This window comes from Mycetomoellerius zeteki, unplaced genomic scaffold (genome assembly GCF_001594055.1).
Source record: "Mycetomoellerius zeteki isolate Tzet28-1 unplaced genomic scaffold, Tzet1.0 scaffold145, whole genome shotgun sequence".
Lineage (NCBI taxonomy): Eukaryota > Metazoa > Arthropoda > Insecta > Hymenoptera > Formicidae > Mycetomoellerius > Mycetomoellerius zeteki.
The window spans coordinates 52-13,000 of NW_017256393.1; the positions used below are offsets into that span (position 1 = coordinate 52).

General features: G+C 38.3%; 1 protein-coding gene across 1 annotated transcript; it reads left to right on the forward strand.

The window, feature by feature from the left end:
* Window positions 1-504: 504 nt before the first annotated feature.
* mub (poly(rC)-binding protein mub) lies at window positions 505-12,559 on the forward strand. The gene is made up of 4 exons (XM_018462577.1): window positions 505-639; window positions 7,559-7,655; window positions 8,500-8,779; window positions 12,070-12,559. The coding sequence occupies exons 2-4, from the start codon at window positions 7,559-7,561 to the stop codon at window positions 12,449-12,451; spliced, it is 759 nt and encodes a 252-aa protein (XP_018318079.1). The 5' UTR covers window positions 505-639; the 3' UTR covers window positions 12,452-12,559.
* Window positions 12,560-12,949: the final 390 nt, after the last annotated feature.

Below are 12,949 nucleotides of genomic sequence, written 5' to 3' on the forward strand. Positions count from 1 at the left end.
AAATTAGTAATTAAATACACATATCATGTATATGTTTACACGTATCACCGAAATTAAGATAATTCAATAGAAAGTTACTAATTAGTATTCGTATTAAGTGCACGATGTAAACAAAGCCATTAACGATAGAGACTTAAAGGCAATACCTATTATATTGATTCAATCTTAAAAGAAAAATTGCACGTATTTAAACAATTTCATTGAATTATGACGAATTAGATTAACCTACTAAAGTCCAGACTAAATTAGTATTCATAATAATGTATTCATAACAATAATTACATTTGAATTTTTTTCATTATAAGTTTCTTTAGATAAACGCAGTATATGTATCTGCAGCTGTAAACAAAGTTTTCGACGATAAAATAATCCTTTTTTTTTTATTCACATCGTGTCATTTTTGGACTTTAATAAGATAAAAGAGCCATCTTTTGATGCGATAACGCGAATGCTGTACCAAATCTAATGGCTCGATCGGTGTATTCGCACTCGTGCGTATGTTTCTTTCTGTTTCAGTCCCCTCCCAAAGGTGCCACGATCCCTTATCGCCCCAAACCCCAAGTCGGTGGGCCAGTGATCCTGGCTGGTGGGCAAGCCTACACCATCCAGGGTAATTACGCGGTGCCCGCCCACTCGGACGTAAGTACAGTATTACCATTGCCCGCGCCCGCTGCCGGGCCCACCCCGCCCTCGCTGAACACCCAAACTTTGACGACCTCGCCCTTCGCGGCCCACCCCTCATCCTTCGCCGCTTCTCACGGGCACCCGCTCCTATCCACGGCCCATCTTACGACCCCACATCATCCTCTCCACCCAAGCCCCTTACACGCCAGCGTGGCAGGCCTCGCCGACCCCCTGCTGAAGAGTGGACACTTGCAGGCAGCCCTCCCGCCCGCACACCTCGTGGCAGACGCCGTAAGTCTTTTGTTTTTCGTGCTCCACCCTCTCCCCTTCTTGATCACCAACCTGGCTACCACATATCTCCCGGGTAACAATATACATACGATGGATTTCCGTTCCACTTATCCGAAAAATCAATACACCCTCCCGATTCAGTGTCTCCTTATTGTACACGATCCTTAATATATCCAGCAAAACTTCAAACTAGCGACCTCGGCAGATGGTTTCATGTTGGAATGATTACGAAGAAAAAGAGTCAGATGGTTCTCGGAGAAACAGTACATTCGAAGCTGTTTCTTTAGAAAACTAGATAGATCTAACTGAAAATCTGAATAGAAACGTCTGAATATATGTTGAAAGGCTAATATTAACGCAGTTAAGAATTTCTTATTTGTACTACGTTTTCATATCTATATTTATTATGTTTTTTTTTTGTATAGTAGTTAAGAAAGAGAAATCACTTGCGCAACGAATCTACACTTGTTCATGGTATTAGTGGGATTAATTTGCGGTTAAGTTAATGCGCAATCGGAGGGTAGAAAGTTTTATAGATAAACGAATGGTCAAGCGTGTAGTTACTTGTTTGTTGCAACAGCAAATGAACAGTAGTTTTCGTTAAAGGCAAAAGAGCGTGGTTGTGAGAAATAGATTAATGTAAAGCTTTTATTTAATCGTGATTGGTGATCTTTTTTATGATTTAGTTTTATTAAAATTTTTTTGCTATATTGAATAATGTGAATCTTGGCTTTAGTGAAAAGTAGTTATTATACTTAATAAATTTCTTATTTAAAATATAGATGAAACATTTTGGAAATTATTTAATATTAAATATTTATATTACATTCGGAGCTGAAATAACAGTTTACATGATGTTTACATATATCTTATATCATATTTTAAAAATTATTCCTTTTTTCATTAATAAATAATATTTAGACATATTGAAATTTTTTATATGAAATCTCGTTTATGATTACTTTGTAAACAATGTATTGATATGAAAAGAATTTACGCTGACTTTAATGTAATTCTGGATTCGAGGTTATTCCAATTTTCACCAAATGCCGTAGCAGCTCACAATTTATCAATATATTTCATTATTATCTAGGTCACTTGGTCCTTTCCTTCTTGAAACTCTTTGCTGTCCTCTGTCTCCCTCCACGTATATGCATCAATACCTTGGCTTTTCTGCTCGATATCCCTGTACGGTCTTGAGCTTTATATTCAGGAGTATGTCGCAATATCCTTATCTTTAATTACTTGAAGATGCGATCGAAAGGATCCTGTCGCACGATTAGGCTCCGACCGTACATACCTTTAAACATTTTCTATCTAATCGCGTGATTTCGACTGCAGAAACATCTGATTAAACATATCATGGAACGAAATAAGACATGTAATTATATTTAATAACAACTTCCAACATGATTACATCAGAAATTACTTTGCCACTCGGTGTTGGAAGGTTTCTTACATCAAAAATACGTAAGATTCACGATGTATTTTTGTTAATTAAAATTTTTAAATTATATTTTAATAATAATGATTGAGAAAGTTTTTTTTCATATTTTTAGAATAGACAAATATCTTCTCATAATTTTATATCAGTGAAGTCACGCGAGATTTTCCAGCTTTGCTTTATATCCGTATGAGCTGTTACATGCATGCTTTCCTCTTTGGATTATTTTTTTTTCTAAACCCTATAGACGTTCACCGACGCTTCTAAGCTCAACCTGAATCTATATGTACTCGTGTCTCCTTTGTGTAAGCTTGCGTTTGGTAGTGGGTTGATCACCTTAAATACTGCTTGCCGTCCTTCACAGTGCATAGAGAAATTTGAAGATGCATGCTATGTAAAAAGAGTGCAATTGTACGACGTAACATGAGCTCCGATATCAGGTTGAAGTAATGAAGTTCGGGTTAGTACGTTTGATTTTAATGAATAATCTGGAGACACGGTAGTGTCTCGGCGCTAAGCCAGGCGCGCCCGACACTGCCGTGGCTACTTTACGCGAGCCGGCGAGTTGCGGCAGATTGAGATTATATTTACACGATACGTTTAGTTCTAAGAGAACTGAATTGACAAAATTTAATAAATTGGAGCTGATTATTCTTATTTACTTTATTTCATATTAATCAACTTGCGTCTACTTTAATGACGATGCAAATATTGTAAGTTCAAGTTTGAAATATTTATCTGCAACTTGGTATCTGAAAATTTTGGTCGTGCATTGCATTTACATCGTTCCGTTGATGATCGTATTGAACTACCAATTAGTTGTTTCTATTCTTTTATGTATAATCTATCTTTATCTCCTATCGTTCACATCTATTTTTAGATGAGAAAAATATAGGATATGCACATTAGAATTGATCGGTCTCTGTAATATATATTCGGCACAGACGTACTGCATCAAGCAGATAAATAGCCCAGTTTTCTCGATACGATCATCGTCCGAGAGCAGCAATTTGTGCGCTCTCTCGGAAGGAACTTGGAGGCAAAATGGGGATTTGTTCCGAGCCTCGCACCAAACGATCGAGCCTGCTTAGCATGAATGCTTGCTCACGGGTCGCACAATGGATTCGTCATGGCTTGTCGTTGGATTCGGTCAGGGAGAGAGTGAGAGAGAGACGTATAGAAAGTCCCAGATGTTACTGCTACAAGTCTCAACGAACGGCTTGCGATCAATGAGGAGGCCAAATCACCAAATAACCGACGCTCTAATTCCGGGCTACTATGGTAGTGCTTTAAAAATCCACTCATCCGGCCGATCGATCGGCAGATGCCATGAAACGTCACTCTGATAAATGCCTGTATCAATTCAATTATTTTCGAGACACGATAGGAAGTTTTATCAGTCGAGTATGCTGTTTCAATATTTTAATTACGACAGTTTGTTATATTTTTTTATAAATTTATATAACTTGGTTTGATACTTTAATTTAGTAAAAAGGTTGCTTTTTATGTTTTCACATTCGGATATCAGTATCAAAATATGAGAATGCCAGATCAAATGTTTCAATCTTTTGCCTTTTAATAATGATTATATAATTCTGGTAAATTTTATCATTCGCTTTGAAAACGTAAACGTAAATTAAATTTTGCGTTACACTAAAGTAGATAAAAATTAATGGCCTATTTCTTCCAGTTTGTTGATTTATATCAAAATACGTTTATTTTCCCTAAAGTATTTTTATAAATAGAAAATCGTTATCTTTTTAATCGAATCTTTTGTGGCGAAACTTTTGAGGTCAATCATGTAAATATTTTCATAAAGCATTATCAGGATGACGTGTCGTTGTGTCTCACCTTCTGTCCTATCTTCTCTTTCTGTGCGCTCTTCAACGACCGACGTCCGACACGGAGCCCGGCTTCCTCGAGTCCGATTTGCTACCCGGAAACGAAACAAACGAACACAAGATGCGCAATAAAAAAGAAACGTGTCTATACCATAATACATCCCATTATCCATAGATATATTACGGCTTGACCAATTTTTTTATTCTCTTTTGTTTTATGTTTTTTATTTTCCTTTCTTCCAGTTCGATTATTGTCCGTTAACTTCGAGAGACGTGGCTGAAAGGGTGGGGTTAATTTATCAAAGCGATAAATAAATAATAAATTATGACAAAATCACAAACGAACAAGGACATGCATGCGTGGCACGAAAAGAGGTAGATTACCTAGATATATTATTACTATTGCGCTTTATATCTACTTTCACGATCCCATCTTTAATACTTTCTCAGTTTCTCAGTCTGCTTGATGAACTCTTACGGCGCTTACAGTACACGGTTACTACTTCGCTTCTTCTCCTGATACACTGTCTCTGATTTTGTGTTTTTATTTCTGTTTATCTCTACACGGTCTCACATAAAAAATCGTTCCCTGTTCTCCTTTTTAAAATTGACTTCCCTTATCCGGTCACAACCAGACTTCCTTTAAGATTCAATTGAGAACATAGGGAAAAAACGTATTTAAAATTCCAATTTAGTTCTCGCGTGATTGTTTCTTTTATTTCTCGCTTCTAATACAATTGTCCAGTCTCAGATTTTATGGAATTTTATTTTAATTATATATGTCATATTATTAAATTTATATTTAAAAAATATTTTTTGCCTTTTTAATAGATCTAAAATTATTTACAAGACTTATTTAAATTGCTATAAAATTGTGAAAAGGAATAAATACACATTTTTATTATGATTTTAGGAAGTTCAAGCTTTGGGTCAATTTAAGAGAAATAATAAAAATAATAACAATATTAAATTTAAATCAAATTCACATGGTATATTGTCCAGAAACATTTCGAATGTTTTGATTGAAATAAAAAAATATTTGAAAAATATTAATTTCTTTTAAATTATATTGAATGATTTTTAAATAAACTATTTTTGATACGCTGATTTGTATATCAATTACATTTATTTACATGTACATAAACCTTTGTTTAACTTCGTGAGAAATAAAAGATATCATAAGTTACGCGAGCATAAATTCGTGTACACGCATTTAATATCGCTCTTGTCGCGCTACGTTTTGTTCGTTTCTCCACTTCCATCCTGAGTTGCTCATTGTCCTCTTGGCGTCCTGTTTAGAATAGCATGGCTTCCGGCACTCTTTTAGCTAAGAGTCAGCGACGAGTTCGTGTAAGGGTGGGCTGCCCTGTTACGTTTCCACCATTTAAACACATTAGAGAGATCACGTCGGGACGGTTTGTCTACGAGGAGGCGTTTACATATTCGTGAATAGACCCTCAATATTTTTCAGATAATTTATTGATTGTAAACATTCCAAACTCCTTTTCTTGAATTACCAATTACTGAAAAGATATCTGATAAACGATTGAAGAACTCAGCGGATATAAAGTATTCGTCGGTTGTCATTAACTAGTGACGTTAGAAATTTTATGTATTCATATTCTACGTACATCACAACAATAAAAACGTATATACTAAGATAATGTGTATTAATAACGCATATCTATATATGTATATGTAGATATTATCTTAATATATATTAATTTCAGACATGTTTCATACAGTGCAACAGCGCTTAGAAATTTTGCACATAAGTTAGTTTAGTTGACAACAGTGATATAGAGAATGAAGTATTATCATTCGTTTAAGGTCACGACATACATACATCCTATCCTTCCTATCTACCTTTCATTTCATCCTTTTTAAAAATAAAAATAGAATATACCATTATTAGTAATTAGATACAATTTTTCTTCAAACGTTTTGTATTTGCTTCAAACGATTAGCTTGTTTTAATGTTTACTAAATAATTATTACAGCCAATCAAAATAATTTATGACTAATTATTAGAATATTTAGTCATCTTCTGATTACAATAGTAACTGCAACATGCCGTTAATAGGATCGTAGTGGATTATACTTGATGAAATGCGATAAAATCTTTGTCGGTGCAAATAAACTGATGCTAAACTTCATGTAAGTATTTGTATAACGTGGAAACGGTAGGTGCAAAGAGAATTGCTGCGTTATATTTCGCGCGATTTAACGGTATCGCGAGAATACAAGGATAGACGTCCTTCTTCTCTCCGCGCTCGTTCGCTCTCTCTTTCTGTAATTTCTGAGCGCCCCTTCCTCATCAAGCTGTTCCTAAGTAATTTCTGCCACGATTTTCGAAGTAACGCAACGCGGTTTATCTTATCGACGGCCATTCTGCGTACCGTTTATCCTTCTAGAGCAATTTTCCGGGATATATTGCTGTTTATCAATTTAATGCATTTCAGAGGCGCACGCGAGATTTTATATTTTTGCAATAAATGCGTGGAATGTTGTAGACTGCTTAAGGCAACTGGTTCTACTTGCTTCAATTTCCGCATACATTATGACGTCAGAAGCAAAAGAATCTTTTCGATGGGTTATTTGTTGTTAAAAAAACGAAATTTAGAGTATTTTCAAAAATAGATCGGGTATAGCAATACGGCCAAAGCTTCAAAATGTTTAAAAGTCGAACAACGGAATTCGTCCAAGTATTGGAATTTAATCTTATCTTCTCTTAGATATTAGTTGTTGCTAGAATGTCTTTTTGAATCTTGATCAATTTTAAAATAGTTCCTATATCGAATTAACAATTTATTGACGCGGAAAGATAACATGCACTACGCGAAGATAAATTTAACATTCTAGTAAACTTTCCACATAAGAGAAGTAAGAACAAACGTCGTTAAAACTTCATCTATTTGCGACATTGAAGTCTGCTCTAGGTCGATATATATAATTAAAAACGGTACGCTCGAATGACTATCGTAGAGTTCGTTATGAGGAAGCCGTCGGACCGGTCCCAGGAAGTCGGGACAAGGCATTGATTATGTCACGACCGAATGAGTCCGGGATGGTCGAATTAAATCATCGATTGTGAAAGATATCACCTGTTCCCCTTCTTACGTAGAACCGAACGTTCTCTCTCAGCAAAGCTGCCCCTGAGCTAAGAGTTCTTGCTCGCAATTGGAAATTCTCGAGCGTGATGCGCGAGGTGGCGAACATGTTCAAGCATACATAGATATACTTCTCGGTGTCGTCGTAAACCCCCAACTCCTCTTAAGCACACCCCGAGTGATTGTTCGACGCGGACCCCCCCCCCTCCCCTATTTTTGAACGATGGATCTCTTCGTCGTTGTTACAGATGGGCAAACTGGGCAGCAATCCTTTGGCTGGACTGGCAGCCTTAGGCCTTGGAGGTCTTGCCACACCGGCAAACACGGGTGGTCTTAATCCAGCAGGTAAGTCAATACATGTTTTCAAAGAAATTGTAGGTCGGCAATCGTACCCCGTTGATGTTGTTCTTTGTCTCGCAAAATAATTATGTGCAGAAGAGATTAATACTCGTTTTATCTCTTTATTTTCATTGTGATATGTATTGAATCGTGTAATGTTGAGTGGTATCATCGACTGTTACAATTCGCAAGAAACAAATTTATATATTTGAACTAATAATTTTCTCAACTATTTTGATATATTTTTTAAAGTTATATATAGTTTTGTATACTTTTTATGATTATTAATGCAATTTATGAGACAATTCACAGTAGACGTAATGTCTGTTGAAATTTTTATTTGGAAATTAATTTTAAAACTAAGTTGATAATAATCAATATGGTATTGCAATAAATTTTTCTTGCGTGAACGAACTTTATCGATTAATGCCCAATTTCTTTACCTCTAGATAACTTTATCCAAGAGATATCTCCCAGAGTACAATGGAGATATCTCCTAGATAAGGTTATCCGCAACTTATCTGGAAGTGAAGAAATTGGGCATAAGAGTTATGTTAAAACAGGTTCGTATACCGCAATGAGAAGTTAAATTTATCTATAAACTTTCCACAAGCATTAGTTAAAGTTTATTGGAGCTCTAGAGTACAGACTGAAGGAAGAGCGATAGCATCAGTAAACCACAATTCAACTTTGATGCAACTAATTTATAGAAGCAGCCTTATACAAACGTATTTCTTCCATTTGCCTCATTGGTTTCTAGTTTTATAAAGGAAAACTCTTTCGTGAACTTTTCATTACGATCAAAATTCAGGAAGAAACTTTTCTAATATTTGCGCAATTGATGGCATAGCATTAGCTGCATTGGCTGGGAGCCAGCTGCGTACGAACAACACGAATAGGCAGCAACCGGCGGCGAACAATCAGACGCATGAGATGACCGTGCCAAATGAGCTGATCGGTTGCATCATTGGGAAGGGCGGTACCAAGATCGCCGAGATCCGTCAGATCTCCGGCGCCATGATCCGAATCAGCAACTGTGAGGAGAGGGAGGGCGGAGCAACGGACCGCACGATCACCATAACCGGGAATCCGGACGCCGTGGCGTTGGCACAATATCTCATCAACATGAGGTGAGTACTACGTGGCCTGTATCCCATATTCCTCAAGCCTATCAAACCGAAGGTCAACCTTCGGACCGACAGGAAGCCATTCCAAGAGGTTCGTCTAAGGTTCGGCTTTCGGTGTGTCACCGAATTCCATTTTCAATAGAAAGCAGTCGAACTCGTCCCGGCTACGTTTTACAGTGGATCGCGATGCATTTTCCCCTTGATCTCTTTTTATTTATTTATTTATTTTTATTTATTTACTTTTCCCGCATTTCTGTCGACACTGCCCGCCAGATTGGTGCGCGTGTCGCTGGCGTAGAGTGATTTTCTTGTTGACCTTACCCATGATCGAGATCCGCCGATTCGCCTGTTTGTACTACTCGTTCCTCACACAACCTGTTGCCTCACTTAATTTTCATGTCTTCTTAATGATGAGATTATGTAAGGGATAGTCGAATCGGCACTCCTCGCGATATTCCCCATCATTACTGTTATCATCCTTGCTCACGACAACCCGCGTACAGATGACTTTCGTCTGCCATTTTCCTCTGCCCATTAAGCTACTGCACAAAATATTGTAAACTATAAATAAATTTAAAGTTAAAGATAAAATTTTAACGACACAATATGCTTAACAATACGTTGTTCCCGTAAGAGGGATAGTTATAAGACGATATACGTATTTTATTTTCTTCCCGAGAAATTTGTAGTTAAAACGGACATTAGAGAAGTTTTACTCTATTTCTGAGAGTTTTACTCTGTTTCTGAGAAGATTATAATTGGCATTAGGAGAAAAGTCGTCTTTACTGCGTGTCGCCGCGAGAGATGTTATGAAAGAGGTGGTGTTACGCTGAGAATGATACTGCTGCAAAAATACACGCGTAGTTTGTTAACAAGGCAATATAATGATAATCATCGGGGAAAATTTCTCTGGGTGAAATAATAGAAAAGGAATCGCGTCGCGTAACGCCACCTCAGTTTACAGCGAAACAGGTCGTACGTAATCATAAAGTAACGATGCGAGGAGAAGACGTCGCATCTCGACGGCCATGACCGAGGTACCAGCGTTCATGTATGCAGATACCGGAAGACATCGACGTCGGCCGTAAGACGGAAGAGGATCTTAATCCTTTATTTCCAGGTCCTGTCTTCCAGGTCCAGTACCCCGAGTATCCTGCAGACACAACTCCGTTCAACATCTGTTCCCATTGTCGCTGGCTGTCCTTTCAAGCAAATAAACTACCGACTGAAAGACATAATGAAAAGATGTACGAGGACTGTCGCTCTGTTAGTGACAATCAATCCCGAATAGTCCCAAACAATCGTATCACAGTTCCTCCTTTCGATTCGTTTTTTAATGACACAAATTTCTTTCTAGTTTGACAGGCTCCCGGTAATGGACGATCAGCTTATAACATTTACGCTTATATTTCCGTTTTGTGTATTTATAACTCAGTTCGCGAAAAAGAAAACAAGATACTGGTACATTTAGAGCCGCGAGTATGTTTCTGGCATTATATTTAGAAAAATATATGCATTACACGTAAACGTCGTGTTTTTATTTGCGCGATAAAATGTGAAGGGTTTCCCTCGTCCTTGCCAGGAACCTTTCGCCGTAACATCTTTACATTTTAGTTATATGCTTTCATCGCTGTTGTTACCATCGCTTAAAGGTCCGTCTACAATACACGTAGTAAGCTTGGTTTAAGAAGTAAGAGTAAGAAATTGACCAATCACAGTCGATTATTCTTCTCACATTCGACTGTGATTGGTCAATTTCTTACTCTTACTTCTTAAACCAAGCTTACTTCGCATATTGTAGACGACGCTTAATGTTCATTGGTCGGTGTTGAAGATCTGTTACTATTTTTTTTTCTTTTTTGTTTATTGAATTATGCTGTGGAACTAATCTACTTCCATCATAGCGACATTAAAAATGGTGAACGGTACTAACGTAGTCGTCGACGAGATTCGAGGACGACAGACAAAAAGTCGGCACAAGTTCGCGCCACACGTAAGATCCCACCAGCATCAAGCAAAGTACGATTTAAACACGCGGATCAACACACTTTTACACACGTACACCCTCACGTTATAATTATAATCCATTATATTTTATTCCAGATTGCCACTCACATTTTACTACTGCATATAAATAGCGCAATGTCGTTATATATATTTATCATCTCGATACTTCTGTATTTTGCCCGTTAACTTTGTCATCATATTTATTACGTATCGTGTATCCCGGCACTCCTGTCGGTCACAAGTTTACGCTCTGCCATTTATGTAGTTCTCATTTAGATGACGTATATCTGAAAGTCGATCATTGACCATTTATGCATCGTGATTAGATGCATATCTCGTGATCTCAAACGTATCAGCTGTATGACGCAATTAACGCGACTTATGGCAGAGTGTATACTTGTGCCTGATTTACTTTGATTTCTGCCTTTTCTATAAGCCACGAGGCAAATGGCTCGTTCTATCGACGTGGAGACCATCGACTTTTAGCTGTTGACACAAATTACGAATGAAGCGCAATTCACGAAACGGAAATATCCCTCAATGTCAGGTGTCTCTCGTCTGTATAACGAACCATAAGCCCGTTACACCTAGAAACAATCGCATCGTTCGCAAATCTACTTGTTAGTGGTGGATGTGACATTTGTTTTTGTAGGAATTTGTATTCTGAAAGAGTAGACTAGCGAACGCGTGTTTTATCTTCTTCTCTTCATCGTGTACATCCTTCGCTGCGCGCTCCTTGCGATCAGGAACGCATTTCGACCGATTCCGTATTCGGCGGTCTCATTCCATGGCTACGGCTGACTGGCGCTCATTAGCAAGTCAGTCTATGTCCGGTATGAATGCCCGTGGACATTCGGTAGAGTCTAAATGCAACCTGGCGCGATCGAGACCTTCCTCTCCCCCCCCCCACGAACCACGTAGCCGGTGTACGTGATAATCATGCTCCACAGAGCACCTCTGACGTAACTCTCTAAGCCTACAACTTGTGATTTAGTTTATCTTGTTTTCTGATGGTTCCTTTTTTCTCATATTTTTTTTCATATTGTTTTATGTTCTCCGCGGCAGCTACCACTATTATTATTATTACTACTGCTACTCTTCTACTACTTTTACTATTCCTACTGCTACTATTACTACTATAACTCTATTGCTACTACTTTACTGTTGTCTTTTTTTTTTTTACTTTTTATCATCTCTTATGTTGAATTTTTTTTTATCTCTTTGACACACAGTTTTACGAGGAACGTTCCCGCCCTCACCTTTTTACATTTTGTGTCTTTTCCCAGTGTCGAACTGCAGAAAGCTAACCTAGAGGCCCATAATACCCAAACCCCTGGCAGCGGTACCACTCCCGGAGCATCCGGGGCCAGTGCTTCCCCCTCTACCACCACTACCACTGCCTCTCCCTTGGCCAGCGCCATCCCCTTGGCTCAGCTGCTAAGCAAGCCAGGCGCCCTCAACGCCCTATCTAGCCTCACCGCCCTCGGCGGACTCACGGAATTGCTAGGTGGTGCTGCTGGCGCAGCTGCATCCGCGCTACCGGTCCAGACTACCGGCGTGCACCGATCGCACAAGACCTTTACGCCGAGGCTCCGTAGCCCGGGCGCACCAGGCCCGACCGACAGCGGCAAGTTCAAGTCCGAGCGTACCAAGTATAATCCGTACTGAACGAACAGACAAGCAGCAGGATGATAATGATGTTACAGGGGGAACACTACACATAAATACAAATCTACTACTACATACTTTTAGCGTACACTTGTGTAACACACCGAAGTAAAGTGCGTACGGACGCCAGGGTAGCGAGTACGAAGACTTGGCGAAGGATTGATTCGTCGTTTTGTGTTATTAAATGATTGTTCAGATGGGAGCGTGAGTACGATTGTCTAAATAGATAGAGAGGATTGAGGAATTGCGCGAAGCCGATGAAGAAGATGATTCTCAATCACCTCTCGATCATGAAAGATTACCACCGATCGACGATTGATATTGAAAAGAAGGAATCTTTCTCTAGAAAAATGAAACACTTTTTAATCATTTTTCTGGAGATGATGCTCCGCTTGACCATATTAGTTCACTTCCTCCTAAGAATCACTGTACGGAAACATTTTGTAGGATTTTTATTTGTTTTTGATGTATTATTTTTAGCTGAGGAAAAAGAAAAGA